Here is a 14,320-nt window from a genome sequence, read left to right on the forward strand (position 1 = left end):
TCGATATGTTATTATTCTACAATACCTGTGGACTAGGTCATCTTTCCTCATAAATGAGGGTCTATGTGCATCCTTCCAACTCAAGAAAACCCTTTCTGAAATAACGGTTTTATTTTCTAGTTACTGGAATGAAGATATTTGGAGAGATATTTTGCTGGGTTTTAAAATTTGTGTTTGAGGGGAAGACTAAGTTTTTAGCTGCAGGCTGCTTTTAAGATATTTAAAATAATGCCTTCAATTCCCTTCTCAGTCTGGAAATTAAATAACTGTGGACGAGCGAGATTTGGAAAGGATGTAGAAAAACAATATGTCATTAATGTCAATTGTTTGAATCACAACATAGTCCTGTGTTATGATCAGCCATGATCACATTGAAAGGCGGTGCTGGCTCGAAGGGCCGAATGGCCTACTCCTGCACCTATTGTCTATTGTTACTCATTCATAATGATAACAATTTCAAAACTCTGGACTTTGTTTTTATTGTTGACATCTATGGTGGCATTTCACTGATGAATCCGTTCCTTTCCTGATCTGTTCTCCCTCAACCAAGGTACCAGTGCAGACGTTCACTTACCTTCTGAATTCCTCATCAAATAGTTTCCGTACGACTGGACCAGTCAGACCTCTGGGCATCTAAAGGGATACAATCTGAACTAAGATGGAGTTTATTCTGTTGGTGCAAAAACAGAGATCGGGAACTAGGAATAAAACCAGGAAGATTAAAACAAAGTAGCATAACATCAGGGATAGACACAAAATGCTGGAGTAACAGGCAGCATCTCTGGAGAGAAGGAATGGGCTTCGGTTTAAACCAGCATCTGCAGTTCCTTCCTAGCATATCATCAGGAATAGATATCAGACATTTAGAACTGAAAATAGGAGAAATATTTTTATGCAAAGGGTTGTGAATTTAGGAAGTTCCCAGCCCCTATACACTCAGCACCGAGTAGTGGAGTTGAAGCAAAGGCTCAGCCATGATCTGCTAGACTGCCAGAGAGGGATCAAGAGACTGCATGGTCTATTCCTGATTCTCCTGTAACTGCAATCCTGGATGATTTTTCCTTTATCTTCACCAGTAGACCCAGTTGTAGCTGCCGCAGTCCTGGAGATTGCAGATGCTGTGATCTCCTGGTGTGGAAAACTAAATCTCACACAGAGTGATATATTCGCCCTTTTAGCTCGGTAATTAAATGCTTTTTAATAGTGTTCTCTCTCATTCCCAATTATGTGATCCAATGGAAGTTTTGAATAATGTATGCTCCTTGTATATTTTAAACCATCTAAATGTGTTCAAAGCAGGCAATGGACAGCTTAACATCTTTCATGTAATTAGTCACTGCCTACGTTCTGCCGGCTAATTTTGAGTCCATTAACAATTAATGCCCCTGTCCCACTTAGGAAACCTGAACAGAAACCCCTGAAGACTATGCGCCCCACCCAAGGTTTCCGTACGGTTCCCGGAGGTTTTTGTCAGTCTCCCTACCTGCCTCCACTACCTGCAACCTCCGGCAACCACCTGCAACCTCCGGGAACCGCACGGAAACCTCGGGTGGGGCGCAAAGTCTCCAGAGGTTTCCGTTCAGGTTTCCAAAGTGGGACAGGGCCATTATATTTTATTATAGCCTTCTGTACAATCTGAAATTCCAATAGGGAATAGTTTTTGGAAAACTGATCCACTTATTTCATATTTAAACAGAAAAATATATAATCTTCAACCGAAGCTCCTCCTTCGATTGATGAGGTGTCAGCATGGAGTGGCACATCTAGCTACGCATTGCTATTTAACTTTCATGCAGAAAGCTCAGTTGTGATACCCTGGAAGCCAACCAATGCTTCGTGTAATTTTATTGTTCATTTAGAATAACCTGCTTCTGCCTTAACCACATAATAAGTGAAGCTTTTTGTGCGCCGATCTGAATGGGTTCCCGGTTTTCACAAGAGTATAGAAGTGCCTTTGTTTTTATTTATAGATTGCCACTTCACTTTGCTTCTTCTGGTTTCGAGTGGCTCCTGCTGGTCACTTCTATTTTTGGACTCGAACTAAAAATCCATTCATTCCTAATAAAAGTCCGTTTGTTGGCTACAGGTCCATTTTTCTGCCAGCTGCAGATGAATTTCTCCAGGGCTTTTCGCAGATGCAACACAAGAATAACCAAGTGAAGGCATTTAACATATTGACGTGAAAAACAATAGCCAACATAGAATGCAAATGTGAAGCACACACTTACTCAGACCAATGCTCCGGCCGGCTCTGGCAGTTACCCAAACCGGTCGGTGTCTGTTTGTCCATCGGTAGAAAGGCTCCCATGCTGATTAAACTAAGTTCCAGGAGCCGCAGCATTTAATCAAAGTACAAACCCCGTCGATTAATGGAGATAGTCGTTAAAGAATTTAACAAAGTTCTTTTTAGATTTCTTTGCTTTCAACACTGAAGAAAAAAATATCCTAGTGGAAATTTAACAGCAGAAAGACGTTTGCCGAGAAATTCAACGTCACCCTCTTTTGCAAGGCTACCTGCCTGTCTTCTAAAGCATTCCTCTAGGATGATTTACCTCCTGCCCAGTTCTGTGGTCCTGATGAGGCTAATGTGGGATCTGTAGACACTGCCATAGGCAGGCAAAGGAGCATGGCAGGGTGGGTGGGTGAGTCGTGTGGGAGGCAGAGAGAGCACTCCTTCCAGTTTGGCTTCTGCATGCTCCCTCCACTTTGAGTAGTCATTGGATCCCCAGAAGTTAATGAATTAATTTCTTGCCCCAAGGAGGCTTTAAGAACATCCTCGGCATCTCCGCAGTCTTCACCTTGGTAATCTCTCCCCCTGACAAAGAGCTCAGACCAGCGTGCGCGATATAATCTCCTATTATATACTCTATCAATAAGCACTGAGCAAATTTAAGTTTCATAATTTTGCACTTATGTTGTGCCCTTTATCCTTTATCTGTGCCAACTGTGGACAGCTTGATTGTATTCATGTATAGTCTTATCTCTGACTGGATAACAGGCAAACAAAAGCTTTTCACTGTACCTCAGTCTACGTGACAATAATAAACTAAACTAAACCGCAGATAGACAAAAAATACTGGAGCAACTCAGCGGGTCAGGCTGCATCTCTGGAGAAAAAGAGTAGATGACGTTTCAAGTCGGAACCCTTCTACAGACTGAGTGTAGGTGACCATATTATATCATTGCTAGAAGAATCAAAATCAAAATTTAGTAATATATTCTCAAAAGGCTTTATTTACATAATTCCTTTCATTGTCCAACTCCTGGAATTTGTTTTAGTTGGAGCAGAGGATGTTTAGAGAGGATCTATCAAAGGTAATACAAAATTATGAAGGGCACAGATAGGGTGGACGGCAGGAAACATGTCCCCACACCTAGGGCGGCACGGTGGTGCAGCGGTAGTTGCTACCTTACAGCGCCGGAGACCCAGGTTTGATCCCGACCACGGGTGCTGTCTGTAAGGAGTTTGTACGTTCTCCCCATGACCGCGTGGGTTTTCTCCGAGATCTTCGGTTTCCTCCCACACTCCAAGGACGTACAGGTTTGTAGGTTAATTGGCTTGGTGTAAATTAAAATTCTCCCAGTGTTAATGTGCGGGGATCGCTGGTCGGTGTGGACTCGGTGGGCCGAAGGACCCGTTTCAGTGCTGTATCTTAAAAAGTAAAAAAATAGAAGGATCTATCTAATGCATGGGTTTAAAGTAGGCGGCAAGAGGTTTAGAGGGTAGACAAAAGTGCGGGAGAAACTCAGCGGGTGCAGCAGCATCTATGGAGCGAAGGAAATAGGCAATGTAGACAAAACTGCTGGAGAAACTCAGCGAGTGCAGCAGCATCTATGGAGCGAAGGAAATAGGCAACGTTTCGTCCCGAAACGTTGCCTATTTCCTTCGCTCCATAGATGCTGCTGCACCCGCTGAGTTTCTCCAGCACTTTTGTCTACCTTCGATTTTCCAGCATCTGCAGTTCCTTCTTAAACAAAAGAGGGAACGCGAGGAAGGGAATGGGGGTGCTGGAGGGGAAAGGAAGATATCGGTGCACATCAAGGTGGTGCACAGGGAAGAAAATGTACCAATTTTAGATAAACAAACCCTCCATCCTTTTATTCCCCTCTCTACCCAGTGTCTACTTGTCATTGTAGGGAGAACAAATCACACTCCAAAGATCAGACACACCGATTCAGAAAAAAAATGGAATTAAATCCTTAAGTATCGGGTGATGATTATTAAATGAAGACCTCCACCTGGTGGACACTTGCAATCGGTGCAGCCTGAACAGTTCATTTGAAGAAGGGTTTCGGCCCGAAACGTCATCTATTTCCTTCGCTCCATAGATGCTGCTGCACCCGCTGAGTTTCTCCAGCATTTCTGTGTACCCCCAGTTCATTTGAATCCTGCTTTGATGCAAAAGGAATGAATGACTTTTGAAACCATAAAATCCTTGACGATAAGTTTATTCTTTAACTCGTGGGATACCATTCATTTTATTTTTGGGAGCAATTTTCACGCAAGTAAGTACAAGAACATTTGCAGCACACAGTGATGGAGCTCCACAAATCCCTGTGGTCTTGCCATTTATGGCCACTCAACTGAAAAATTACCCATTTATTCCAACACTGTGATTTCAGTCTATTTAGGAATCCTTGATCCACATCACTACATCACCCCCAACTCCACAAGTTCTAATGTTGTTTACTAATCACATGTACGGTACCTCAAGGCCTTCTGAAATTCCTAATATGCCATATCTACCTGCATCCCTTTAACTCCTCTGCTGACAGAAACACGTGTTCAAATGTTCTGCACAAGTGGATCATCCATTGATGCTCACTGTCCAAATTCATGTTGCCCGGTGGTGACAGAAGGTTCCCACTACCTGTGATGCAAGATCCATTGCCTTGCTTTGGAAGCCTTATCTGCTGCACACAATCAGAGTCAAATCGTCAAAAGCCAAAATTGAAGGAAAAACTATTGTTATACTAATTCAAAAATGCTTTAGACCACAGGAGCGGTCATTCAGTTGCAACCACTTGAACCAGAGTGATCGCAGTATCCTGTCAATGCAACATTTTTGTTATACAACAAAAGGATGAGGGAAGGCAGACTAGATGAACCCTCGTCCTTTTTTTGGGTCGAGGAATTCATCTGCTTCAAAGACTTTCATTGCAGTACTGGAAGGATCTTCACTTTGCACTCATCTGGTTTCTGCATCATTCAGGATCATTCAAAATCAAAAGAACACAGAGAAATGGGAAAAACATTTTCACCAACATCATCCTGAATACAAATACATACCCACAAAAAAATCAATTGATTCATACTCACACGTCTCTTTACATTTGCTTTCTCATCTGGAAATGGTCTGGGAGGAATTGTCATTTAGTTTAGTTTAGAGATACAGCGCGGAAACTGGCCCTTCGGCCCACCGGGTCGGTGCCGACCAGCGATCTCCGCACATTAACACCATCCTACACACACTAGGGATAATTTACATTTCTACCAAGCCAATTAACCTACAAAACTGTACGTCTTCCGAGTGCGGGAGGAAACCGAAGATCTTGGAGAAAACCCATGCAGGTTACGAGGAGAACGTACAGACTCCGTACAGACAGCGCCCGTAGTCGGGGTCGAACCCGGGTCTCCGGCGCTGCATTTGCTGTAAGGCAGCGACTCTACCGCTGCGCCACCGTGACCGCCCATTTAATGAGATGACACTTAGTCACTGCCGTGCCAATGGGAGATATGGTCACTCAGCATCACTAAAGCAACCATGCCCTACTGGGAGGCTATCCAATATGAGAGTAGTGACAATGGTAGACTGGATGGTAAAGGCACTAGTTGGCACACAGGCCACTGAGTACAGGAGTTACAAAATGTCAGTGAGATTATTCTGTGCAGGTACACAAAAATGCTGGAGAAACTCAGCGGGTGCAGCAGCATCTATGGAGCGAAGGAAATAGGCAACGTTTCGGGCCGAAACCCTTCTTCAGACTGAGGCAGTTTGTGCAATTCTGGTCACCCTGCAAAAAGGATGACATTAAGCTAGAAGCTAGGACGACAGGTGGCACAATGGGCTAAGTGTTCGGCTGGCAACCGGAAGGTAGCTGGTTCGAATCCCGCTTGGAGTGCATACTGTCGTGTGTGGATGTAATTATGTGAAGCACTTTGGGGTCAATGCAAGTTGACTAAAAATGTGCTATATAAATAAAGAAATTTAATTTAATTTTAATTTAGAAAGGGCACAAAAGAGATTAACAAGGATGTTTCAGGAACTGGAGGACTTGCGTTATAAGGAGTGGCTGGATAAGCTGGAACTTCTTTCCCTGGAATGTAGGACATTTATAGCTGACACTAAGAGGTATATAAACTCATGGTTAAAAGTCATTTGGTCAGTGCACAGATATAAAAGGTTTGGAAGGATAGGGGCCAAATGTATCTTGGTTGGCATAGATGAGATGGGCCGATGGGGCTGTTTCTATGTTGTATATCTTTATGACTATGGTAACATTGCTCGGATAGTCCCTTGTTGACAACCACATTACGTCTGACATTGGATTTCAATGTTGTGGAGGGTTGATTTGTAGCAAACACACAATGAAAACTAGAGCATCTTTTGAATCAATGGAGCATCAACCATTTCACTTGACATGACACACGCAGCCCGTTTCAGATAAAGAGATCTTTCATTTCATATTTCCATGAATAAATTGTTTGCTGCAAAAACAAAAGCTTGAATGTGACCATGACCATGAGTGTTTATTAAACCTACACACGAGCACGTTTTGGCTTTCAATTTGTACAGGATCACGAACAGATTTAGGCTTAGTCACACAAGCCTTTAAGACACCAAGGTTAATATAATATCAATTATTGTACAGATTGAGATCTACTAAAACATATGGCTTTCATTTCTTGCTTTTCCCAAAGGGGTGACTGCACATTGGAGTGCTGGGGTTTAGCACCGTTGAGGAATGGATCTACTGGGGTATGTTTCTGCAGAGGTGCAGTGAAGCTGGAACTGGCTTGAGGTTTAGATCTAATGGAAGATGGTTCTGCAGAGATATTAACAGTTGGGGAATAATTCTAGTGGAGCAGGCACTGTTGAAGCACGGTATTGTGGGAGTTTGTAATCCCCATCCTCTCCAATGACAACTCTTGCCTCACAATTCTAACTTCCGGTATGTTTCTGCCTGCCTCAAAGGCATAAGACCGATGGTTGCAAAGCCATAGCCCTAATGGTTGACGTTATCTATGGGAGGGCAGACCAGTCAAGTGGCTTTCCATGTACTGATGAGGCTCCAGTCGCACAAGATTTGTCAAACAGGAGCTAACGTGGAGGATAAGAAACGTATCAGCAATGAGCATCTGTACTATTGCTGAAAAGACTGAAGTCATTTGGATGATAAGGAGTAGAAATTAGTCTTTGATTGCTCAAATTAAATAGCCACTAAACTGTAGCAGCTGTGTGTTGTATTCAGCTCGAGACGAGACTTCAGTTGTTACTGAAACATTGTAAGGAAGGGAATATTCCAAGAATATTCCAAGGCTCTTATAGTGCTAGTGACCAAAAAACAAATACTCCCCTAACAACCTTAAAGATGACACGATGAATAGAATCCGCTGTTGTATGTCCACCAAAATGTGGTTGGAATACACATTTCTGCTCCCCTCTCCCTGCTCTTCCATATCCACACATCATAGACACATTTGTTTAATACCCTCAGATCAATAAGACAAATAAAACCCTACAAACTGTAATAAGCCGCAGCAGCTTTCTGGATGACGGACGGTGAGGTTGCGAGCGGGTGCCCAGGTTGAAGATTGCAACCGATCCCATCAAATACCATCTCCCCGGCCGGGTATTGCTGGCAGCGAGAGGGGCTCTTTAAAGTGAAGGCACTTTTGCAAAAGCCCGAGGAGCAGCGAGCATTGCCTCTGCACACTTCATAGCAGCAGTAGTCTAACCACAGATCATAACCCTCCTGAGTTGCAATATAATAATCTGTTACTGTTCCTCTTGTTTTATTGTACAACATACATTCAGTGAACAACAGAATGGTCGCCGTGTTCCCGCTGCAATAACACGAGGGGCCCAAAACAACTTGGAGGGGAAACAAAGCTATTAAGTATTGAAATGCTTTTCAAAAGTGCTGTAAATCTCAATTAAAAATCAGGTCCAGTTTCCATGAAAACAGTGTTTTATTATAAATAGACTGTACATACATCAGCTTCCCCAGTGTGGTGCACAAAATCAATTTTCCAGCTGAATTTAATTCATTTCATTGTAAGTGCACAATGTATTTACAAAATAGTTTCCATCCACTCCTTTCTTGTTTCAGATTCTATTCTAAAATACAACCTTAAATATGAAAGATAATAACGCATGCATCATCTTTTTTAATATAACTATAAAAGTTAGTGGATTATTTCCGTAAGATATTTACAAATCTGAAGTGAATATATATTGTGCAGAACACAAATATAATTTAAGGTAGATGTACAATTTGGAATCACTATGCTTTGTAATATATACACACAACTGGAAATAAATGTCTAATAAACTATAATTGAAGGGTAACTTTAATAATCATTTGTTTTACGGTATGAAAAACTCACTTGCATAAAGTCCAATTGTTACAATATTCAAATCAATTCTGCATCCTGAAATGAAAATACATCTTTGACAATATTTGTGGTTAAATCACCATTTCTTAAGAATTCTGATTGCCTGCATCAGCTGTAATCAGCTTGATATGGACACTTTAATCCATCTACAAAAATTCAAGTTCAGTCTTGCAATTTCTGTTCTGCTATAAATCAGTACTTGTTTATCCAGAGATGAGGACTTAATTGTTTTTATCCATGACAGGCTTTATGCTTCATGCTTTTTTTTAAAAACTCAGAAAACGTCAAGCATATTTTGTTTCATCAGAAATATAGGTCACCCCTTTTTTTGGACAAGGTCCAATTCGCAAGCTGTAACTTGCTCCGCAAAAAGGCCACACAGAATATTGTTTTAATTCGGGTAACAATTTAGATTTTTCAACTTGTTGGAATCCTAAAGAAAAGTTTTTAAAAGAACACTAACGAGGGGGGGGGGGGGGGGAATTTAGTGTATAGTGTGTTCCACCATGTAAACATAGCACATTGACAACATCCTCAGCAGCCTCTGTCCTCCCTCTGCATACCAATAGACAAGCCACCATAATTAAGTAAGCTGACAAGCGCAAATTCTGCAACCAACATCTGTTAAGTATTAAGTACAGCATCTGGAATCCTCAAGAAACAAGATTGAGGTAAAGTGGAAAATACAAGATTGTTTCAGAAAGCATCAATAATTATAGTCATATTCATCATAATCACATTTTCTGAAGGTGTTATCAAAAGATCAAAAAAGATTTCAGAAGTAAACAACAGTTTGCTGCTTGCGACCAAATTACATTCTAAAACCTAAATTTGGCACTAGATCTCCATATATCCAATCTCCCTTCAGACTCCAGGTTTACCTTCAATTTTCACAGTAATTTGCCCATTTATTTTTAGAGTTAAGCTGTACAAGGTCAGCAATTTTTAACCTACACAAAATCATCGTTGGGCAAACTTAACAGTTATGCTACATACGTTAGCTAAAAACTACAAGGTTACCAAGTTGCATTTGGGCACTGGTGACCCAAATTATAGTGACTGAACACTGCAACCATGGTAGCAGAGGCTGGGGAAGCGGTACATGTTACTGCACAGCACTGGCTGACAGTGGCACAGATTATTGAATCTTCATGAGCGCTGTACAGCATCAAGATCATGAGGTCACTGAAGTGATTGGGAGTTAAAAAAACAAACTATACTAACTGTATCGCCACAGTTACGCATGTCAAAGCAATATTCAACAGTTAACAAAATAAAACATAAAAATCATAACTTCAAAGACAAACATTTCAGGGAAATGTAAATGCTTGCTGAATACTTAGTCTGTTAGTTATTTATTAGCTTAACAATAAGACATATTTTCCTGCATACGTGAATTAACCTGGTAGTTCCATTGCTAGATAATTGGATTTGTACTGCAGTACATTTGTTGCATTATGTGACCAAGCTACATCCACCAGCTGTGGTCATTCAGTCCACGCCGTCAAAGCCCTCAGTGTTCTCTATCGCCAGGTTAAGTTTCTCTCGTAGTTCCTCAAATGATTCATAAGGCGGCAGGTCCAGGCGATTGAAACTGGAAAAAAGATGTAACATCCTGCATTTAACGCCATCTTAGCAAAAGGGAGGCTTTTTTTTGTTATTAAGCTTTATGTTCTTCGACATTTCAGAATCAGACTGGTCATGCAGTTATTTTTCTGACACACTTTTATAAAAAGGCAAAAATGTAAAAGTTACCATGTATGCGCTCTTGGTAATTTTTCAGGTGTTCCCCACTGCTCAATGGTAAATAGCTGTGGTCCATTCGATCCTCGAATAAAAGAGAAGAACAAAAACTAATCTTTCACCCATTTAAAATGAACAGAATCATAGATTTCTACATTTATTCATCTTGGATTTTTGAAAAAAAATCTTGTAAATTCACTCTTAAGAAATGTGAATGCTAATGCTTAGCCTCTTACCATACAGTTCAGCAAATCCATTCATGGGCACTCGTGAAGTACCAGTCACAAATTGCAGGAATCTAATGCGTTTTTCTGAATCCATCAACAGCACAGTCTGAAGAAAAGATTAAAAAGATTATTATTTTTTTAATTATTCCCACTTTTATTCCACATACACAGATATTCTACAAACTAAGGTGTTCATGTCTCCTCTTTTTCACTTATTCCCTTGCTAGCACCCGAATCAGAACACTTCTGAATATTTTTAATTGGGTTTTTTTCAAACACATCACAATTGTAGTGGAACATGCAATCAGTTGTGAAGTGACCACAATGGTACAAGAACTGGAGCTGAGTAAAGACTAGGACAAATTAGGCAACAGAACCTCAGGCAGGGTGGTTCCCTGGGAGGTCAATTATTGGCATGGGAAGGTGTGACCTCAAGAAGGGTACATTGTTGCGAACTATGGAAGGGGGGGGGGGGGAGTATTCGTATAAGTTACTTAAAATTAGAGAATTCAACGCCCATGCTGCTGTGTTGTGAGCTACCCTAGCAAAATATGAGGGGCTGAGGAATTCAATTCACTCCTCGTGATATCAAGCAGCTGCTGAGAACATTAGCAAGGCAACCATTAGGGAACCAACAATCCTCCAGACCTGCCAACTTTTTCCCCCCTCTTGTTTATTATATTGTTTACAGTGTACTATGTTTACATATTCTGTTGTGCTGCCGCAAGTAAGAATTTCATTGTTCTATCTGGAACATACGACAATAAAACACTCTTGACATTATTCAATTGTCTTGCAATACCTTCCAAAACCACTGCATGACGGGATGGTTCGCATTGTAGCCATTTTTGTACTTTGTGTTCTCCCTCCAGTCATTCACATCCACATCTCCAAGTCCACACATCAACAGCTGAAAGACAAAATGCAAACCTCATCAAAACAAAGAACAGAGCAGAGTCCAATGCAATAGTTAGGTACGCAAAATATGATGGAAAAGGTTACCTCCAATTCATTCTCATCAAATATTTTTATGAGATCTTGTGGGATCAGTTCAAAGAAACCCTGGAAAAAGAAATATCAGGATTTTACAGTGAGCATCTACAGCAAAAATAGCATAAATGTCTCACTTAAATAGTCTAGATTAAACATTGCTTTAACATTTGATGTACCAACTTTTCTAATGATGTAACAGCCTTTGGTACCCTGTAGACCACATATATTGGCAGCCCTGTAAAATGGCCCCATAGCCATTAAATAATTATTTTTAAGTGCTCCACATAAAGACTTTATAATTGTAGTTGTAATTAATTTATTAGCCAAGTATGTAAAAACATACACGGAATTTGATTTGCCACAGTCATACCAAAAAAGTAACAACACACAACTACATAAAAATTAACATAAACATCCACCACAGCGCACTGTGATGGAAGGCAATGACGCATTATCTTCTTCCCTCCTTTTCTCCCGCGGTTGGGGCAGTCGAACCACCCGCAGTTGGGGCGATCGAGGTGAGAGGGGAAAGATTAAAATGGAAACAGAGAGACAACTTTTTCCACACAGAGGGTGGAAGGTACATGGAACGAGCTGCCAGAAGTGGGAAAGGCGTCCATAATTACAACATAGTCATAGTCTTAGAGTAATACAATGTAGAAACAGGCCCTTCGGCCCAACTCGCCCACACCAGCCAACAATGTCCCAGCTACATTAGTCCCACTTGCCTGCGCTTGGTCCATATCCCTCTAAACTTGTTCTTTCCATGTACCTGTCTAATTGTTTCTTAAATGATGGGGTAGTCCCAGCCTCAACTACCACCTCCAGTAGTTTGTTGCATACACGCACCACCCTTTGTGTGAAAAAGTTACCCCTCGGATAACTTGGGCTGGTACATGGTTTGGATGGATTCAATGCTCAATTAAACTTACTGATCATTGTCATAAATTCAGACTCAAGTATAAATGATAGAATTATTAAAGTTTGTTTTCTCTTGTTACCTCTTTAAAAGCATTCATTTGCTCCTGGATTCGATTGACAAACCTCCACTGCATCACAAGGCTGAAAGAAAAGTAAAATATCCACAAAATGCTTCATTAGCAGATGACACACCACAACGGGTGCACTATATTTCAATCTGGTTAGTATGTTCCAACTGGTTCCAAACTACACGAGAGAGCATCTCCTCCTTCCACTGGGGCCAGAGATTGAGTTCAGTTTAAATTTAAGAAACAAAAAAAAAAATCTAATTTTCAATGTTCCAGTAATCAGCTGCATCTTGCTCCCGCCAAAGTTGCCCACGTCCCAACAATAATTGGGCATCATGCAGCACCTCACCCAGAAAAACACAGAAAACAACCAATATTATTAGCATGGATGAACAAAATGCAGCCAATAATGGTGGGAGGAGTTATTGATGGATTGATAGGGGTTGGACAGGCTAGATGCAGGAAGATTATTCCCGATGCTGGGGAAGTCCAGAACTAGGGGTCACAGTTTAAGGATAAGAGGGAAGTCTTTTAGGACCGAGATGAGAAAATCATTTTTTACACAGAGAGTGGTGAATCTGTGGAATTCTCTGCCACAGAAGGTAGTTGAGGCCAGTTCATTTAAGAGGGAGTTATTTAAGAGGGAGTTATATGTGGCCCTTGTGGCTAAAGGGATCAGGGGGTATGGAGAGAAGGCAGGGATGGGATACTGAGTTGGATGATCAGCCATGATCATATCGAATGGTGGTGCAGGCTCGAAGGGCCGAATGGCCTACTCCTGCACCTATTTTCTATGTTTCTATGTTTTGGAAAGGCTACAGTGAGATTCACTTTACAACTACCTCATGGTCCATTCAATTATTGTAAGCAACAGGAACCCAAGTGGAAGATTTCAGACGGACATAATTTATCTCCATAAGTGTGAGATATTAAGCAACACACTGATATGAATAGTTTAAACTAAAATTAAAAAATTCTAACCTCATCCATACGTTAAAAAACATGTGCACAAAGAGGATATAAATTGCAAAATACTTACTGAATATACTCTTTCTTGTTTTTGTTTGTAACCAATATTTCTGATCCATCAGGTTTCAGTTCATGCTGTTGAGTCTGATGGAAGAAGCAATGAATCCAACATTAAATAAACTGCAAAACCACCAGAGGGCAGATGGGAGCAGAGATGATCCATTGATTGTACGACATGCAACACAATGAGAGTTTGTAAATGAACGTAGAACTGAGCTTGTTGGCAGTGCTACCTTTGACCGTATGACCATTACAAAATGTTAAATGTCATCATTTTATTTTCCAGCATCATGAGGTGTGTTTATTACTCATGTATACTGACACCTTTTGGTCTACAAGAAAAAGCACTGTCTACTGATAATATAAAATTGAATGCAATCCATAACACCTCCAATAACTGGTTCCTTTAGCTTCCAGGCTTCGTTCTTCAACATGACAAACCATCATAATAATAATGCAAATTAAAAACATGTAACAATTTTTAGTTGCTATAATAAACTATACATCTGTGTCTAACCTCTAACAAGGCCTCTCCCCAACCAAAGGTAATGACATTTTAGCAGACTGCATGAGGAAATAAACACAAATAATCTTCATTGTATTTTATATTTTGACCAGTCCAGGTAGAGATTGCAGACAAATGCTTTAACGATGCCTCAACTTGTTAAATTTAAAATTGTTTTCAACCCAACTAATGAATTTAGTTCCAGTGTCCAATG

General features: G+C 40.7%; 1 protein-coding gene across 4 annotated transcripts in view; it reads right to left on the reverse strand.

Moving 5' to 3' along the window:
* Positions 1 to 8,175: 8,175 nt before the first annotated feature.
* nedd4 (NEDD4 E3 ubiquitin protein ligase) overlaps positions 8,176 to 14,320 on the reverse strand; it is a 107,394-nt gene continuing 101,249 nt past the window's right edge. For all 4 annotated transcript variants that reach the window (XM_033050175.1, XM_033050174.1, XM_033050173.1 and 1 more), the window contains 7 exons: positions 13,612 to 13,685; positions 12,585 to 12,645; positions 11,593 to 11,652; positions 11,393 to 11,500; positions 10,600 to 10,696; positions 10,376 to 10,448; positions 8,176 to 10,214 (listed from right to left, as the gene is read on the reverse strand). In XM_033050175.1, coding sequence (XP_032906066.1) covers positions 10,112 to 10,214; positions 10,376 to 10,448; positions 10,600 to 10,696; positions 11,393 to 11,500; positions 11,593 to 11,652; positions 12,585 to 12,645; positions 13,612 to 13,685 — 576 coding nt within the window. In that variant the 3' untranslated portion in view covers positions 8,176 to 10,111. The remainder of the gene's footprint in view (positions 10,215 to 10,375; positions 10,449 to 10,599; positions 10,697 to 11,392; positions 11,501 to 11,592; positions 11,653 to 12,584; positions 12,646 to 13,611; positions 13,686 to 14,320) is intronic.

The sequence above is a fragment of the Amblyraja radiata genome, chromosome 34, assembly GCF_010909765.2.
Source record: "Amblyraja radiata isolate CabotCenter1 chromosome 34, sAmbRad1.1.pri, whole genome shotgun sequence".
Lineage (NCBI taxonomy): Eukaryota > Metazoa > Chordata > Chondrichthyes > Rajiformes > Rajidae > Amblyraja > Amblyraja radiata.